The sequence below is a fragment of the Phyllobates terribilis genome, unplaced genomic scaffold (genome assembly GCF_046119375.1).
Source record: "Phyllobates terribilis strain yellow unplaced genomic scaffold, ASM4611937v1 Scaffold_2__4_contigs__length_985480577, whole genome shotgun sequence".
Taxonomy (NCBI): domain Eukaryota; kingdom Metazoa; phylum Chordata; class Amphibia; order Anura; family Dendrobatidae; genus Phyllobates; species Phyllobates terribilis.
In genome coordinates, this window is record NW_027362762.1 from 371,404,074 (window position 1) to 371,421,174 (window position 17,101).

At 39.5% G+C, this 17,101-nt stretch overlaps 1 protein-coding gene across 1 annotated transcript; it reads left to right on the plus strand.

Annotated features, from left to right (window-relative positions):
* The first annotated feature begins 7,814 nt into the window (after positions 1 to 7,814).
* Positions 7,815 to 16,431, plus strand: TASL (TLR adaptor interacting with endolysosomal SLC15A4). The gene is made up of 2 exons (XM_073670484.1): positions 7,815 to 7,953; positions 14,923 to 16,431. The coding sequence occupies exon 2, from the start codon at positions 14,925 to 14,927 to the stop codon at positions 15,795 to 15,797; it is 873 nt and encodes a 290-aa protein (XP_073526585.1). The 5' UTR covers positions 7,815 to 7,953; positions 14,923 to 14,924; the 3' UTR covers positions 15,798 to 16,431.
* Positions 16,432 to 17,101: the final 670 nt, after the last annotated feature.

A 17,101-nucleotide genomic window follows, 5' to 3' on the forward strand; every position in this document is an offset into this window, starting at 1 on the left:
GCTAGATGCAGAAAAAAATTATATTCAATTTGCAACCTGCTGGAGGTCAGTATAGAAGGACTAATAGAACAAGTCCCACACACTGCTAGAAGCCCAAATATTTTTTCAGAGCTAAATGAAGAAAAAAATTATTTTTAATTTGCAACCTGATGGAGGTCAGTATAGATGGACTAATAGACCAAGTCCCACACACTGCTAGAAGCCCAAATATTTTTTCAGAGCTAGATGCAGAAAAAAATTATTTGTAATTTGCAACCTGATGGAGGTCAGTATAGATGGACTAATAGACCAAGTCCCACACACCGCTAGAAGCCCAAATATTTTTTCAGAGCTAGATGCAGAAATTTTTTTTATTCAATTTGCAACCTGATGGAGGTCAGTATAGATGGACTAATAGACCAAGTCCCACACACTGCTAGAAGCCCAAATATTTTTTCAGAGCTAGATGCAGAAAAAAATTATTTTTAATTTGCAACCTGATGGAGGTCAGTATAGATGGACTAATAGACCAAGTCCCACACACTGCTAGAAGCCCAAATATTTTTTCAGAGCTAGATGCAGAAAAAAATTATTTTTAATTTGCAACCTGATGGAGGTCAGTATAGATGGACTAATAGACCAAGTCCCACACACCGCTAGAAGCCCAAATATTTTTTCAGAGCTAGATGCAGAAATTTTTTTTATTCAATTTGCAACCTGATGGAGGTCAGTATAGATGGACTAATAGACCAAGTCCCACACACTGCTAGAAGCCCAAATATTTTTTCAGAGCTAGATGCAGAAAAAAATTATTTTTAATTTGCAACCTGATGGAGGTCAGTATAGATGGACTAATAGACCAAGTCCCACACACTGCTAGAAGCCCAAATATTTTTTCAGAGCTAGATGCAGAAAAAAATTATTTTTAATTTGCAACCTGATGGAGGTCAGTATAGATGGACTAATAGACCAAGTCCCACACACCGCTAGAAGCCCAAATATTTTTTCAGAGCTAGATGCAGAAAAAAATTATATTCAATTTGCAACCTGCTGGAGGTCAGTATAGAAGGACTAATAGAACAAGTCCCACACACTGCTAGAAGCCCAAATATTTTTTCAGAGCTAAATGAAGAAAAAAATTATTTTTAATTTGCAACCTGATGGAGGTCAGTATAGATGGACTAATAGACCAAGTCCCACACACTGCTAGAAGCCCAAATATTTTTTCAGAGCTAGATGCAGAAAAAAATTATATTCAGTTTGCAACCTGATGGAGGTCAGTATAGATGGACTAATAGAATGATGCTATGCCCAAAAGATTTTACTTCACTAGGTGCAGTAAAAAAATTGGTATTCTATACACAGGTGGTATATCTTGCAACACAGATAGGCTACTCCACTGACTAACACACTCTGCAATAGGCCAAAAAGGATTAGCTTTGCTAGATTCAGCCAAATGCTGTGAAAAAAACTTGCACAGCACTGGCACAGACCTGCCTGGCAAAAACTGATAGGAACTGATGTAACCTAGTCCTGAAAAGGACTCCAATTACAATTAGTCTTTACTCCCACAATCTATCTATTTAAGAGCACAGACCTGCTTGATAAAAGTCATAGGAAATGCTGTAACCTAGTCCTTAAAAGGACTGCAATCACAACTATTCCCTACTCCCAAGCTATCTGTATATTTGTGCGAAAATTGGCTTGAAATTAACAAGGTATAGCGCACACAGCAACAGTGGTGCCGTCTAACACGCAGCTGCAGCAGTGAGAAAATGGTGGCGACGGGGAAAATGGCTTGGTCTTATAGGGCAAGGACATGTGACATACACTGCCAATCACACATGCCCTTGCTTGTGTGAAAAAAAGCACTTCGCTCCGTGTGTGCGCTGCTGATAGGCTGACAGATTGCACCTCCCCACTGCAAATGCGGGAAAGAGAAAAAAAAATGGAGATCTTCATTGTTCCTGCAGAGATCCATCCCCTGCCCCTCCCCCCGCCCCGCTGTACACTCAAACTGCGTATTAACATTAATTTTCATCATTACTGAGAAAAAATCCAGTTATGATTTTGGTGCACGAACAGTTATCGAACATAACCTCGAACAGCCGAATTTTTCTCAAATTGTTCGTGTTCGCCGACCGGCTCGAACACCGCCCAAAACAGCTCGAATTTGAGATTGGCGAACAGTTCGAGTAGAACAACGCTCATCTCTAATTCTGACCACTGTCACTTTATGAGGTAATTACGCTTCAACGGATCCCTGTCATTCTGAGATTGTTTTTTCATGACTTATTGTACTTCATGATAGTGGTAAAATTTATTTGATATGACTTACTTTTATTTGTGAAAATATCAGAAATTTGGCGAAAATTTTGAAAATTTTGCAATTTTCAAAATTTTTATCTTTATGCCCTTAAATCAGAGAGTCATGTCACAAAAAATAGTTAATAAATAACATTTCCCACATGTCTACTTTACATCAGCACAATTTTGGAACCAAATTTTTTTTTTGTTAGGAAATTATAACGGTTAAAAGTTGACCAGCGATTTCTTATTTTCCCAACAAAATTTACAAAACCATTTTTTTAGGGACCACATCACACTTAAAGTGACTTTGAGGGGACTTTATGGCAGAAAATACCCAAAAGTGACACCACTGAGAACTGCACCCCTCAAGGTGCTCAAAACCACATTCAAGAAGTTTATTAACCCTTCAGGTGCTTCACTGGAATTTTTGGAATTTGGAAGAAAAAAATGAACACTTAACTTTTTTCACTAAAATGTTACTTTAGACCCCAATTTTTTTATTTTTGCAAGGATAACAGGAAAAAATGGACCCCAAAATTTGTTGTGCAATTTTTCCTGAGTAAGCCGATACCCCATATGTGGGAGGGAGAAAACCACTGTTTGGGCGCATGGCAGGGTTCAGAAAGGAAGGAGCGCCATTTGACTTTTTGAATGTAAAATTTGCTGGAATAATTAGCGGATGTCATGTTGCATTTGGAGAGCCCCTGATGTGCCTAAACAGTGGAACCCCCCACAAGTGACACCATTTTGGAAACTAGACCCCTTAGGGAACTTATCTAAATGTGTGGTGAGCACCTTGAACCCCCAGGTGCTTCACAGGAGTTTACAACATTGAACAGTGAAAATAAAAAATGAAAAAAATTTCCTGCAAGAATGTTTTTTAGCACAAAATTTTGCATTTTCACAAGGATAATTTTATACCATTGGGCAGTGAAGAAAAAATAATTACATTTTTAACACAGAAATTTTGTTTCAGCCCCAGATTTTACATTTTCGCACTGGGAAATGGGTAAAATGGCACCAAAATTTGTCCCACAATTTCTGCTGAATTTAGAAATACCTCATATGTGACTGTACAGTACTGCTTAGCCACACTGCGAGACTCGGGAGGGAAGGAGAGCTATTTGCCTCCTGTAGCACAGATTTTCCTAGAACAGTTTGCAGACTCCATATACAGAGCCCCTACGTGCTAGAAGAGCAGAATCCCCCCTCAAGTAACCCCATTTTGGAAATTATACCCCTTTGTGAATTTATCTACAGGTTTAGTGACAATTTTGACTCCATGGGTGTTTTTCACAAACAAGCAGCAGTGGATGTTGCTAAGTGAAGATTGTAAACTGCCGTTGTAGTGACTAGTACATTGTGGTTACCAGTACATTATGCCCAGTTTGTGCTTCTGGAGACATGCACCTGTAAATTAGACAGGCTCTCATCGCTACAGAACATGTGGATGCTAACTGCGGTTTAGACACAAACTGGAGATGAGAAGGGAGGGGGACACTTGGATTTGGGAGTGCAGAATTTGTTGGATTTCTTTTGGAGGGCGAGGAGCCATTTCATTTTTCCAGAGCCTTTGTGCTAATAGTAATGTGGAAGCCCCTATATTATTGTTAACAGATGACGGACCTGAGTGGAGTTGAAGCTTTTATTGGGAACATTTTACATAACATTTTGTATCATGTTTATCCTGCGCTCTACGCTGAGCACTTATATCGGGGTTTCCATCTAAATCTCCAAGTGACGTGATTCAGATGACATCCCCAAGCGATCCATTCACTATGAGGCAGCAGAGTTACTCTGGACTCTATCTGGCCTCTGTTCAGTGGGGTCTTCTTTTCAGAAGTGCACAAAACTGTGGCCAACGGCACTTTTATGCAAGCCTAATAAAAAGACGGACACCGTGGGATCACAGGCCAGACGGCGTCCACAGTGCCTCCATCTGCCTCATTACAGGGAATCTTCCGCCGTGGGTTCCGTCGAAATCACGTATTTCAGAGATTTACATGGAAACCCCGGTGTAAGCGCTCAGCGCAGATCGCAGGATAAATGTGAACCGAGCCTTACTGCGATCTTTGGGAGGCAGAATGAACAAATAAGCAGCAGGAAAAGAATTGGTTTATTTATTTTTTACGTCTTTCCTCATGCAGTATAATTGATTAGACGACTTTATTCTTCGGCTCGGTGCGATTACAGCGATACCAGATTTATATTGGGTTTTTATGATTAGCTGCTGTCACACACTAACAGACGCTTTTTATTGTAAAAACAAGTTTTTGCATCGCCATATTTTGAGAGCTATAATTTTATATTTTGCCCAACAGAGTCATGTGAGGTCTTGTTTTTTGCGGGACGAGTTGCCGTTTTTATTGGTACCATTTTCGGACACGTGACTTTTTTGATCGCTTTCTATTCCATTTTTTGCAAGGGAGAATGAACAAAAACCATCAATTCAGGAATTGTTTTTTGGGGATTTTTTTATGTCGTTCAACGTGTGGTAAAATTGATAAGGCAGCTTCATTCTTTGGGTTAGTACGATTACAGAGATACCACATTTATATTTTTTTTATGTTTTGCCGCTTTTACATAATAGAAACTATTTTATAGAAAAAATAAAAATTTTGGCATCGCTTTATTCTGAGAGCTGTAACTTTTTTTATTTTTCTGCTGACGGAGCTGTATGGCGGCTTGCTTTTTGCGGGACAAGATGCCGTTTTCAGTGGTACCATTTTTATTTACAGGCATCTTTTTGATCGCTTTTTGTTCGGTAGTATGATGATAAAGCATTGTTTTTTGCCTTTTTTTTTGCGGTGCTCACTGAAGGGGTTAACTAGTGGGACAGTTTTATAGGTCGGGTCGTTACGGACGCCGCAATATGTTTATTTTTTTTACACAGATAAATATATTTATTGGATTAATATATTTTCTTTTCTTTTTCTTTATTTTGTGATTTTTAAAAAAAATATTTTTATAATTTTTATTAAATGTTTTTTTACCTTGTCCCAGGATGGGACATCATTTCCAAATTTTCAGATCGCTGATCTGATGCTCTGCAATGCATCTGAACTGCAGAGCATCAGAGCAGTGTCTGACAGGCAGGAAGGAGGCGTCTCAGCGCCTCAGGCGCTGAGTGGCCACCTTCCTGCAAGACCCTGAAGGACCCCGCGGCCATATTGGGTTTGGAGGTAACTATGGAGACCATCAACACAATGCAATCACATCGCATTGTGCTGATGGGATCACAGAGGGAGCCCACTCCCTCTGCGATGCCCTACGATGTCACTGTCACTACTGACAGCGGCATCAGAGGGGTTAAACGCCTGTGATTGGTGCTAGCACCGATCGTGGGTTTTGCTGCGGGGTGTCAGCTCTCACACAGAGCTGACACCCGCATGAGATCGCGGCGGCGCTCAACGTGAGCCTACCGATCCCCGCGCCGTACATGTACTGCTCTTTGCGGGAACGCAACTCCCACATATCAGTACATGTACGGCGCATGTCAGGAAGGGGTTAAAATAAGAATAATAAGAAAACCATTCAAAATGTACAAAAATACATTTATGACATTTAAGAAACAAAAAAATCAGTGACCAACATACCCACCATTATTTTCAATAACATCATAAGCCTTCCATCCATGGAGTCTGTCAGTTTCTTATTCTAATGACGATCAACTTATTGGGCAGCACCAACCACAGACTCCCAGACACTGTTCACAGAGGTGTACTGTTTTCCTTCACTGGAATCTCTAATTTAAGAAGGACCCACAGGTTCTCAATAAGGTTTAGGTCAGGTGAGGAAAGGGACGTGCCATTATTCTTTCATACTTAAGGGCTTTATTGTTTAGCCAAGCAGTGGAGACTTCGATGCATGAGATGGATCATTGTCCTGCATAAAAATCTTGGTTTTCTTGAAAGATGCAGACTTTTTCCTGTACCACTGCTTGAAGAAAGTGTCTTCTAAAAATTGGCAGTATGTTTGGAAGTTGATTTTGAGTCAATATTCAACCTGAAAAGGTTCAGCTAGCTCATCTTTAATAATAAGAGCCCATACCACTGGAGTCTGAATCGAAGTGGAAGGCTGTGCTCTATACTGATCCAGCCACAAGATCATCCATCTGGTCAGTCAAGAGTCACTCTCATCTCATCAGTTCATAAATCTTTTGAAAAATCTGTCTTCAGATATTTCTTGGCCCAATCTTGACATTTCAACTTCTGCGCCTTGTTCTGAGATGGTCGGGTTTCAGCCTTCCTTACCTCGGCCATGTCTCTGAGCACTGAACACCTTGTACTTTTGGGCCCTCCAGGGAGGTTGTTGTTCTGGAATATGACAGCACTGGAGGATAATGGGTTCCTGGTCGCTTCACATTTGATTCTACTCAAATCTTTGGCAGTTATTGTGCCTCTTTTTTCTCAACATGTTTTTTTGCGACCCTGTTGACTATTTGCAACAAAACTTTTGATGGTTCTGTGATCACGTCCCAATATTTTAGCAATTTTTGGAGTGCTGCAGCCCTCTGATTTTTAACAATTCTTTACTTTTCAGAGTCAGGTAAATCTCTTTTTTGGCCCATTTTGCCTGAGGAAACAAGCTGCCTAATTATTCTGCACACCTTTATAAAGGGTGTTGATATCTGTAGGCCACATCCTCTTTCATTACACAAATACACATCACCTGATCTGCTTTTATATAATAAGCATTCAAGTTTATACAGCTTGGAGTTAGAAAATATTCATAAAAATAATGATGATGTCAAAATACTCCCTTACCTAATTGTGCATAAAGTGTATGTAATCTGAGAGCAGAATGATGTAGGGGAAAAGACCCTGATTCCAGTGATGTGTCACTTACTAGGCTCCCTGCCATTTCAATGAAATCAGTGTTTTACCAACAGGAGATTATAACTACAGGACTAGCTGCCTAGTGCCTCCTAGTCAACTGCTCTCTGCAACCTGCCACCCAACACTTATTAGCAACTTTCTGTCAACATACAGTGTACTTAGAAAGTTGTCAATCAGTGGTGTCAGCATTCATAGCACTGCTACATCTGCAGCAGAGAAAACTGTGATTTTGTCACGACTGCTGCACGCAGTAGACTAAGAGATACATCACTATAATTGGGTCTCTTTTCCTACATCATGCTGCGCCAAATAATAATACAATGACCATTTTTTACAAAATGGTAACAACCAACCACCCCTCCCCCCAGATACTATATTTTAGGTGTGGGCAGATAAGATTTAACTTTGTAGTTTACCCAATTTTTGCTATTCATAGTATACTAATTTCATTGCCTCCCTGCCCTAGTGTATGAAGTTAAAATTTGTTGGTATTAGTTTCAATTTTTAACCATGAATCTTAGAAAATAAAAGTTAAAATGTGTTCAGTTTTGGTCCCTTATGCCCTTCTTTAAAAAAATCCCCTTGCAAGTCTCATGTAGAAAACAAAACTCTGATGGCAGGGAGGCAAATCAAAAAGCGGAAGTAGAAAATCTTTTCATGTAGTTACAGCTTTAGTTTTGTGAAGAGAAAACTTCCCCTTCAGCCCCAGCAGACAGATGAGACGGGTGTCAGCTTCTGAACTGAAGTTATATTTTAGCAGCAAGTTGGGCATATTTATATATTAGTTGTTGGTCATTTTCTTGAGTTGGATAACGATATTATAAAGGTAAGAGTCACAATTTTGCAAATATTTTGAATACTGTATATGTTATTTCTATACTTTCTAAAAACTTGGTGATATATTTTTCTTGTTCTTTTCCAAAACTGTTGAAACAGATCTGCCCTTTAAGGTGAAAAAAAGAAAGGTATAGGAGATAAATTAACATTTTAGGTATTAAAGACTGCTCCTCCATCCAGAACTGTATCTAATATAGTGTTCATATATTTATATTTTTATATATAAATATATCGAAATATTTTATGTTTTAATCATTGTACCAAGATAAGTTATTGCTGATTTAAAGGGTTCTGACTACTTGGACACCCATTAGTCTGAATGGAGTGGAGGTCAAGCATGTACAAGTCAGCTCAACTCATTATCTATATGGCTACAAGAGATAACGGAGTACAGTGCAATCTTCTGTGGATATAAGGGTCATTAATTTCCCTTCAAAATGCACAAATGGAATTAAATTACTGTAGTTCCCCTCCCCCGCTGATTTGATACTAGTAAAGGGGCCAGTGGATTCCCCCACTTCCCTTCTATCACACCCTTTCTTTTTCTTCCCCCTTTACATTACCTTCTTCCTCTTCCTCCATCTTCCTGTATTTTCCTTTATTACTTTCTTTGTGTTTCTTCTCCTTTTCTTTCTTGTATACTTTACATCAATTTCCTCTTTTTGAAAATGTTTGACAGGTTTTGTGTTATATAATACACAATATGTAATACTAATGTAATAATATCTTTGCTATATGAGCGACTCATTCATTCTCGCACTATTCTCTGGCACTGTACGCTTAATAATAATTTGATAATATTTGAACATTGGATGTGATTTTCTAATATGTTATAATGAAAATTACTATAATATAGAGGAGCTGGAGAGATGGGTAAAAGATCTTTAAGGCTGTGTGCCCACGTAGTATTTTTCAAGCGTATATGCTGCGGAATTTCCGCAGCGTAAACGCTTGAAAAACGCATGTATATCCGCACCCCATGGTCCCCAATGGCATTCCGCAAGTTCTATGCACATGCTGTGGATTTTTCCGCAGCGTTTATGCCGAGTTCAAAAATCCGCAGCATGTCATTTAATTTTGCGTTTCCGCAAGCGGAATTGCCTTTGTCCAGTGCATAAAAAACGCAAGGCAATTCCGCATGTGGAAAACGCGTGATAAACGCGCGAAAAATGCGCGATAAACGCGTGCGGAATTCCGCATGCGTTTTTCCGGGAGAGGACTTGCATTTATGCAGCAGAAATTTTCTGCTTCATAAATGCAACGTGGGCACATAGCCTAAATGTGATCGGAGGTCTACTTTTTAATTAGAGGTTAGAACAGAAAACGCTTGATCATTAACAAGAAACAGACTACCTTAGGCGTCATTCAGACATCCATTTTTTTTTATTTTTCTCCGTTTTTACAATTGGTGTGTCATCCCTTTTTTTTCTTCTTGAATGCAATAAAAATTCCAAGTTTCTCTCGCATTAGATAATAAAAAACAGACAGCACTTGGATTAGATGGCATCAATGGGCTATCACATTTTTTTCATGGATCCATTGCTTTGAGTGAGCAAGTTTGAGCTGTGACTTGGATGAAAAAAGGACATATTTTTCTTTTTTTGCAGTTTGTAAAAACGCACAAACATTGAAATAGCTCCATAGGTTATAATGGGTACATGTTCTTTCTGTGGAGAACATGGACAGAAAATGTACATGAAAAACGGACATCTGAACTTTCTCCAATAGTTTTCAAAAATCAAAATCAATGCAAACACATTAGTTTCACGCATCAGTAGTGATCTAACATGTAAATGTTCTCATTATTGTACTGTATAAAATGTGCTTCATGTGTGGTCAATATACAAAGAACTCGTCCATGGTTTATTCTTTTAAAATTAAGTTCCCAAGAAAGCTTTTTTGATTCTGCATATTTTCAGTCCACAAAAAAACGCAGCTTCTTACAGTTTTAGCAAACCGGATGGGATTTATAGAAATCTCATGCCCACTTGGCTTTTTTTACGTAGCATAAGCTAATCTAGAGTGTTTTTGAAATTCACAACATGTCAATGTATCTTGAGGGCACGCTGAGTTTATATGTGGATTTCCCCAAAGAAGTAAATAAAATAAGGAAAAGCCACAGGTAAAAAAACACACGGGTGTATAGTGTGTACACCAACATGTAACCCACACATTTGTATCAACAATGTTTTGTGAAAGCCAAGTACCAAGTAAAAAATGAACCTAATTTAGCTAATAGGTAGAGAAATTTTGCAGAATTAATTTAGCTAATAGGTAGAGTTTTTTCGCTGAGTTTTCAGAGCAGAAACAGAACAGAAACTCCAAATTTTTGAGCTTTGAATTTTTTGAGGAGGATTTGTGGCATGTTCACATGGCACCAATTAGTCGTCGGTGCAGCCACCAAGTTTTCCCAGGCAAAATCACTTCAGGAAAATGCTGGCGATCATTTTCCTGAGATGATATTACCAGCAGTTTTGTAGTTGTTCTTGCGGTGGTTCTGCCGCTGCCGGCTTTCTATACAGTTAAATAAGGAGGAGGCCGCCCAAACAATGAATCCTAAGTGGTTAAAAGAAGTAATATAAGACAGAATATGTGCACAGCAATGACATCTTGACATACTAGGGAGAATTAGCAGAACAAATGACAGACTACAATTTCCTTATGATGGGCAGCACAGTGGCTCAGTGGTTAGCACTGCAGCCTTGCAGTGCTGGGATCCTGGGTTCAAATCCCACCAAGGACAACATCTGCAAGGAGTTTCTATGTTCTCCCTGTGTTTGTGTGGGTTTCCTCCAGGTTTTCCAGTTTCCTCCCACATTCCAAAAACATACTGATAGAGAATATAGATTGTGAGCCCCAATGGGGACAGTGCCAATTAATGTCTGTAAAGTGCTGTAGAATTAATGGTGCAACCTGCCAATATATGTACAGTGCCTACAAGTAGTATTCAACCCCCTGCAGATTTAGCTGGTTGACACATGCGGAATTAACTTGGCATTGTGACATTTGTACTGTAGATCAGCCTGGAAGTGGGAAATGCACTGCAGCAAATTTTTTTTTTTTTTTTTAAACGTTAAAAGTTAATTCAGAGTGTCATTTATTATTCAACCCCTCAAACCACAAGAATTCTGTTTGGTCCCCCTAAAGTATTAAGAAGTAGTTCAGGCACCAAGAATAATGAGCTTCACATGTGTGGATTAAAGATCTCTTTTGCCAGCCTTTTCTGACTATTTAAGACCCTCCCCAAACTTGTGAACAGCACTCAGACATGGTCAACATGGAAAGACAAAGGAGCATTCCAAGGCCATCAGAGACAAGATCGTGGAGGGTCACAAGGCTGGCAAGGGGTACAAAACCCTTTCCAAGGAGTTGGGCCTACCTGTCTCCACTGTTGGGAGCATCATCCGTAAGTGGAAGGCTTATGGAACTACTGTTAGCCTTCCACGGCCAGGACAGCCTTTGAAAGTGTCCTCCCGTGCCGAGGCCAGGCTTGTCCGAAGAGTCAAGGCTAACCCAAGGACAACAAGGAAGGAGCTCCGGGAAGATCTCATGGCAGTGGGGACATTGGTTTCAGTCAATACCATAAGTAACGTACTTCACCGCAATGGTCTCCGTTCCAGACAAGCCCGTAAGGTACCTTTACTTTCAAAGCGTCATGTCAAGGCTCGTCTACAGTTTGCTCATGATCACTTGGAGGACTCTGAGACAGACTGGTTCAAGGTTCTATGGTCTGATGAGACCAAGATCGAGATCTTTGGTGCCAACCACACACGTGACGTTTGGAGACTGGATGGCACTGCATACGACCCCAAGAATACCATCCCTACAGTCAAGCATGGTGGTGGCAGCATCATGCTGTGGGGCTGTTTCTCTGCCAAGGGGCCTGGCCATCTGGTCCGCATCCATGGGAAGATGGATAGCACGGCCTACCTGGAGATTTTGGCCAAGAACCTCCGCTCCTCCATCAAGGATCTTAAGATGGGTCGTAATTTCATCTTCCAACAAGACAACGACCCAAAGCACACAGCCAAGAAAACCAAGGCCTGGTTCAATAGGGAAAAAGTCAAGGTGTTGGAGTGGCCTAGTCAGTCTCCTGACCTTAACCCAATTGAAAACTTGTGGAAGGAGCTCAAGAATAAAGTCCACATGAGACACCCAAAGAACCTAGATAACTTGGAGAAGATCTGCATGGAGGAGTGGGCCAAGATAACTCCACAGACCTGTGCCGGCCTGATCAGGTCTTATAAAAGACGATTATTAGCTGTAATTGCAAACAAGGGTTATTCCACAAAATATTAAACATAGGGGTTGTATAATAATTGACCCACACTTTTATGTTTAAAATTTAATAAAATTCAACTGAGCAACATAACTTTTTGGTTTGTAAGATTTATGCTTCTGTTCATAAAACCTACTCTCGTTTGGAGTTTGAAGGCTCTAACTTATTTGCATCTTATCAAACCAGCTAAATCTGCAGGGGGTTGAATACTACTTGTAGGCACTGTATGTTGTTCAGCCTGGTTTCTTGGGCAGTACACCCCACTATGCACGGTTGAAGCTTGTGGGGTCTCAAGCAGCTTTGTTAAAAGTTGGGGAAAGAGGTTTTTCAATCCAGCAAAGTGAGATAAAAGCAAAAATACTTCATTATGACTTCATTAAAATAGTAGCATGGGCATAAAAATATATCTAACGGGTTTCGAGTCTCGCTGACTCTTAATTATTGCTATAGTTCTAAAATTAAGAGTCAGCTAGACTCGAAACACGTCAGGTATAAATGCTTAGCTGGATTGAAAAACCGCTTTGCACAACTTACTGCAAATAAAGAATTACATGTGAAAAGGCACATTGATTGTAAGGGGTCCTTGATCTATCCATAAGAATAACAGATAGTACACATACCAAAATTATTAATGTGTGAAAAAACCCTAATGTTGAAGTCTGCCATCCTCCATTGGTTTGAGGTAACTTTTTTGGAGTTGTTGTTAGTAGGCAAAATGTATAGTCAGAGATGCTAATATCTGTTTTTTTCTCAGCCAAGCAGGAGTTAATCTTGTGTATATTGTCAGAATGTAAAGCTTGATGATATGACATGTCTGTGGTGGACGCAGGTGAGCTGAACACATTGTAGCAGAGCTGTGCTGGGTGCCCCAGCTATTTTACACATTCCTCAGTCATCTGGTAGCAGCACAGCTCTGATTCATAAATTCAGAGAGGTGGGACTAGTCAGGAACACATAGGAGGGGGAGGAAAGTATCTGTAGCACTGAGGAGGGGCAGGGTGCTGTGAAACTTAGTAAGAAAAGGCTGCTCATTCAGTTATGTGAATCTGGATATATAGATGCATAGGGCACATGGAGATGAAAAAAAAACACAAAGGTACAAGAAGGAATATTTATCTTAAACTATGCATTTACTTTGCGAAAAAAAATGTGATTGTGGGAATAACCCTTTTTTTAAGCAAGTTACAGCAATTAAACAGATTGCATAGTACAGATAGAAATTGGAACTTGTTCTGGTGTTGGGTCAAAGAAAATCTGTCCAACTCTGACTACATTTTGAAAACTTTTGTTAAGAACTGAATCTCCTGCAATTGTTATTTTTAAAACATAGCTGTATGCCAGCTATAGTGAAATGAAAACCCGCTGTTTCTCCATGAAACTTTCAGAAACTGTTGTGGTTTTAGAATAAAGCCACTGGCTGAAAGTAGTCCAACTGTCTAATTTCATTTCATGTTTTGTCTGTTTGGAATTGTTCTGTACTATTTTCATGATAAATCCCCTCTCTTGCATCATACTATTTACTTGTAAATTATTTCCTGTTCAACATTGTAATGCTGGTGGGTGTGGACCCACTGTGCCACCGGCCGGGCTTACCCTGGAGTGGCGTAACTAAGTGACTACCTGGCATTCACTAGAGCCTCTGATGGTGAGGAGAACTTTGACCACAGGTAGCCACTAGGTACCACTCCAAGGCAGTCTCCGGGTCTGCAGCAGCTGACCAAAGGGTCAGAGACACGACGAGTACAAGGAACAGGTGGATGAAGGCAATGACGTGGTCAGACAATCCATGGTCAGGACAGGCAGCACAGGTTCAATATATACGTAGCCAAGGTCAGGAACGGAGAAACAGAGTAGTAGGCTAGTCAGAAACAGAGAATACAAGAGAGTACTTTACAGGAAACTAGGAACTGAACTAGAACCTTAGATCAGGCGAGGAGTGATGACAGGAGCCGCCTAATAAACCCACTGCGGTTTGGCGATAGGTCAGAGAATCACACCTCTTCAGGACACAGTGGGGTTAAGTTCCTGCAGAATCTGGCCATGCCTCCCTATACCCAGGTGGACAATAACCAGCAGCAGGAGGATACAGCAGTGTTGGAAATACTGGAAGAGGCAGCTCAGTGTGACAGCCTGAGACTGGTGAAAGCAGAGTGGTGACCGCAGTGAATAGGGCGGTGCTTACCACCTGTGTGAGTTACCAACATGACACTTATCCCTTAAGTTGTACCGATGCTCCGCAAACACGGATTCACCTTTTTTGTAGAAATGAAAGTTACCTAATCACATCTATTATTTCAGTCATATAATGGTTCAATAACTTTTTTTCCACCACATTCTCCTTTTTGTAAGGGGAGAAAATAGAATACATAAAAAAAAAACAGTATTAACAATGTAGCTAAAATATTATTTTATTGGCTGTAATTTTGATGGTGTATAACCAATAGTCATCTACAGATTTTCACAGTTTATTGATTTTTCATTTTGCTTTCCAAACTTAAGAACATTTTTAATAAATACAGTAATATTTCTCTTTATTTGAATCGGCGCTATGAAATATCATAGATGTTATGAGTACAGAGTGCATATCTGCTAGCATCACTACTGTAAAATAAAAACTGATTATAAACAAAGTTTATTATCCTTATAGTAAATATTTCCTTTATGTTTTCATTTATATAGCTATGCTTTCAGAGGGATACCTGTGTAAAATCCAGGCTCAATATGACAATGACATAAACATGTTGCATCGCAAGAATGGAACTAAAGGACCAAAAGAAGTGGCTGGTGTTTGCACTATCAATTATTTGTCTGCACATGAAACGCGAAGCAGAAGGATTTTCAGGAAATTTGCTTCATTTGAAAAGCACAAATCTCAAAAAACACGAGAGGCTGAGAACAATATCCAGGAAATAGTGGAAGGCTCTATGTATGAAAGTGAAAAATCACCCTCTGCAAGTATAAGTGAGATCTCAAACTCAAGTAAAGAGACCTATTTGGTTCCATCATCTTGTCAACATATCTGTAGGGACTATAATGACTTGCATGTAGCTGGGGACCAGGTGATGGCTATCAACTCAAACATGAGTGATTTCACTAGTAATAGGAGCCTTGAATTTTGTGAGGGCCCGTTTTTGCAATCTTCTGAGATTCCTTCTAACATGGAATCTTTAGGTGTTCAAGCAAATATTATAACCAAAAAAGGTAGCAAACGGAATTCGTGGAAAGTATGCAGTGATAAAGATAAGAGCATCATTAACCATGAGCAACCAATGTCAAATTCAGTTCTCAATGAATACTTGGAAAAAAAGGTGATTGAGCTCTATAAGCAGTACATGATGGACATAAGCTGCAGTGCATCTACAAACCACATCATGACCTCGGAGGTCATCATGAACAACATCCAGCAGATAAGCATGCAGTTGTCCCGAGAGCAAAACATGGAAACAAACAAGGCCAAAGACATGGTCATCAGTTACTTACTGAGACTTGCAAGTGAGAAACAGTCTAATGTTATTAGCACTCCAGATCTTCAGATCTCATCTAATCTTGCTTGAGCAAATACTAATAGTTATAATATACTAGAGTACTAATATAGTACTATATCTATAATAAAGGAGTAGTGTAACCAATGGTACACTGCTGATCATCACAATGGCAAGCTGCCATTCCAGGCACAGTTTTGTTTGCATTGTGCTAATCAACAGAGGTTCCAGAGGATGCATCCTACAGCAAACACTGATTGTCTACCAAATGGACAAGCAATAATTGTTATAGTCAAGAAGGACTGCGTAATTGTAATAGTTGCGTAATTTAGAAATCTTAAAAAAAAACATAGATATTAACATGTATATTTTATCGCTGTTTGTCCTCACACCTTTCATCTGCATATCTGTTGCTACTTTAGCATATTGCAGCTAGCAATATTGAATTAAACTGTCACAGTATTTGACGCTAAGGAATAAGATCTTAACACCTTAAGGGTGCAACCAGTGTTTTTGTGTTTTCATTTTTTCCTCTCCTTTTTACAAGAGTCATATATATATTTTTTTATTTCTCCGTTGACATAACCGTATGAGGGTTTGTTTTTGACAAGTTGTAGTTTTCAATGACACTGTTTATTTTACTGAAAAACAGGAAAATAATTCCCAGTGAGATGAAATAGTGAAAATAAATGCAAGTCTGACATTGTGTTTGTTTTGTTTTTACAATGTGCATAGTGCATAAACACGACTTAGCAACTTCTCCAGGTCAGTACAATTATGGCAGTTGCAACCTTACATACGTTTTTTTCTTTTACTTGTGGCTTAAAAAAATCTTGTATAAAAAATGTGGTTTGTGTCGCCCATTTCCAAGACCCATAACTTTTTCATTAATGGAGCTGGAGATTTTTCATTTGTACCATTTTGGGCTACTTATATGACAGTTAGATTTTTTTGGATAATATTTGTTGAGGGATGTGTAATGAACGAATAATGGAAGTCGGTCATTTAAATTTTTTTTTCTCTATGGTGTTTACCTTATGGGTTACATTTCACTTAATTTTTTACTCTTCTGAGGGGACTTAAACCTGCGATAGTTTAATCCCTTGTACTATATATTGCAATATTTCTATATTCCAGCAGATAGTAAAAAATCAGGATCTCTTATGAAGCCCTGCCTTTGACAGAGTTTCATAGTAACGCCAATATGGCAGCAATGGCAGCATTCAGCATGCCCCAGCTGCCAAAGCAACCCATTGGCATCTCAGAGTTTCTGGGGGCTGATAGGTAGGAGCCACAACAGGATTGCGCCAATCCCTGCTATTAGAGGCATGTATTGGCTGTATGACACTGCAAGTATGCGCCCTGTGTGCAGTGAG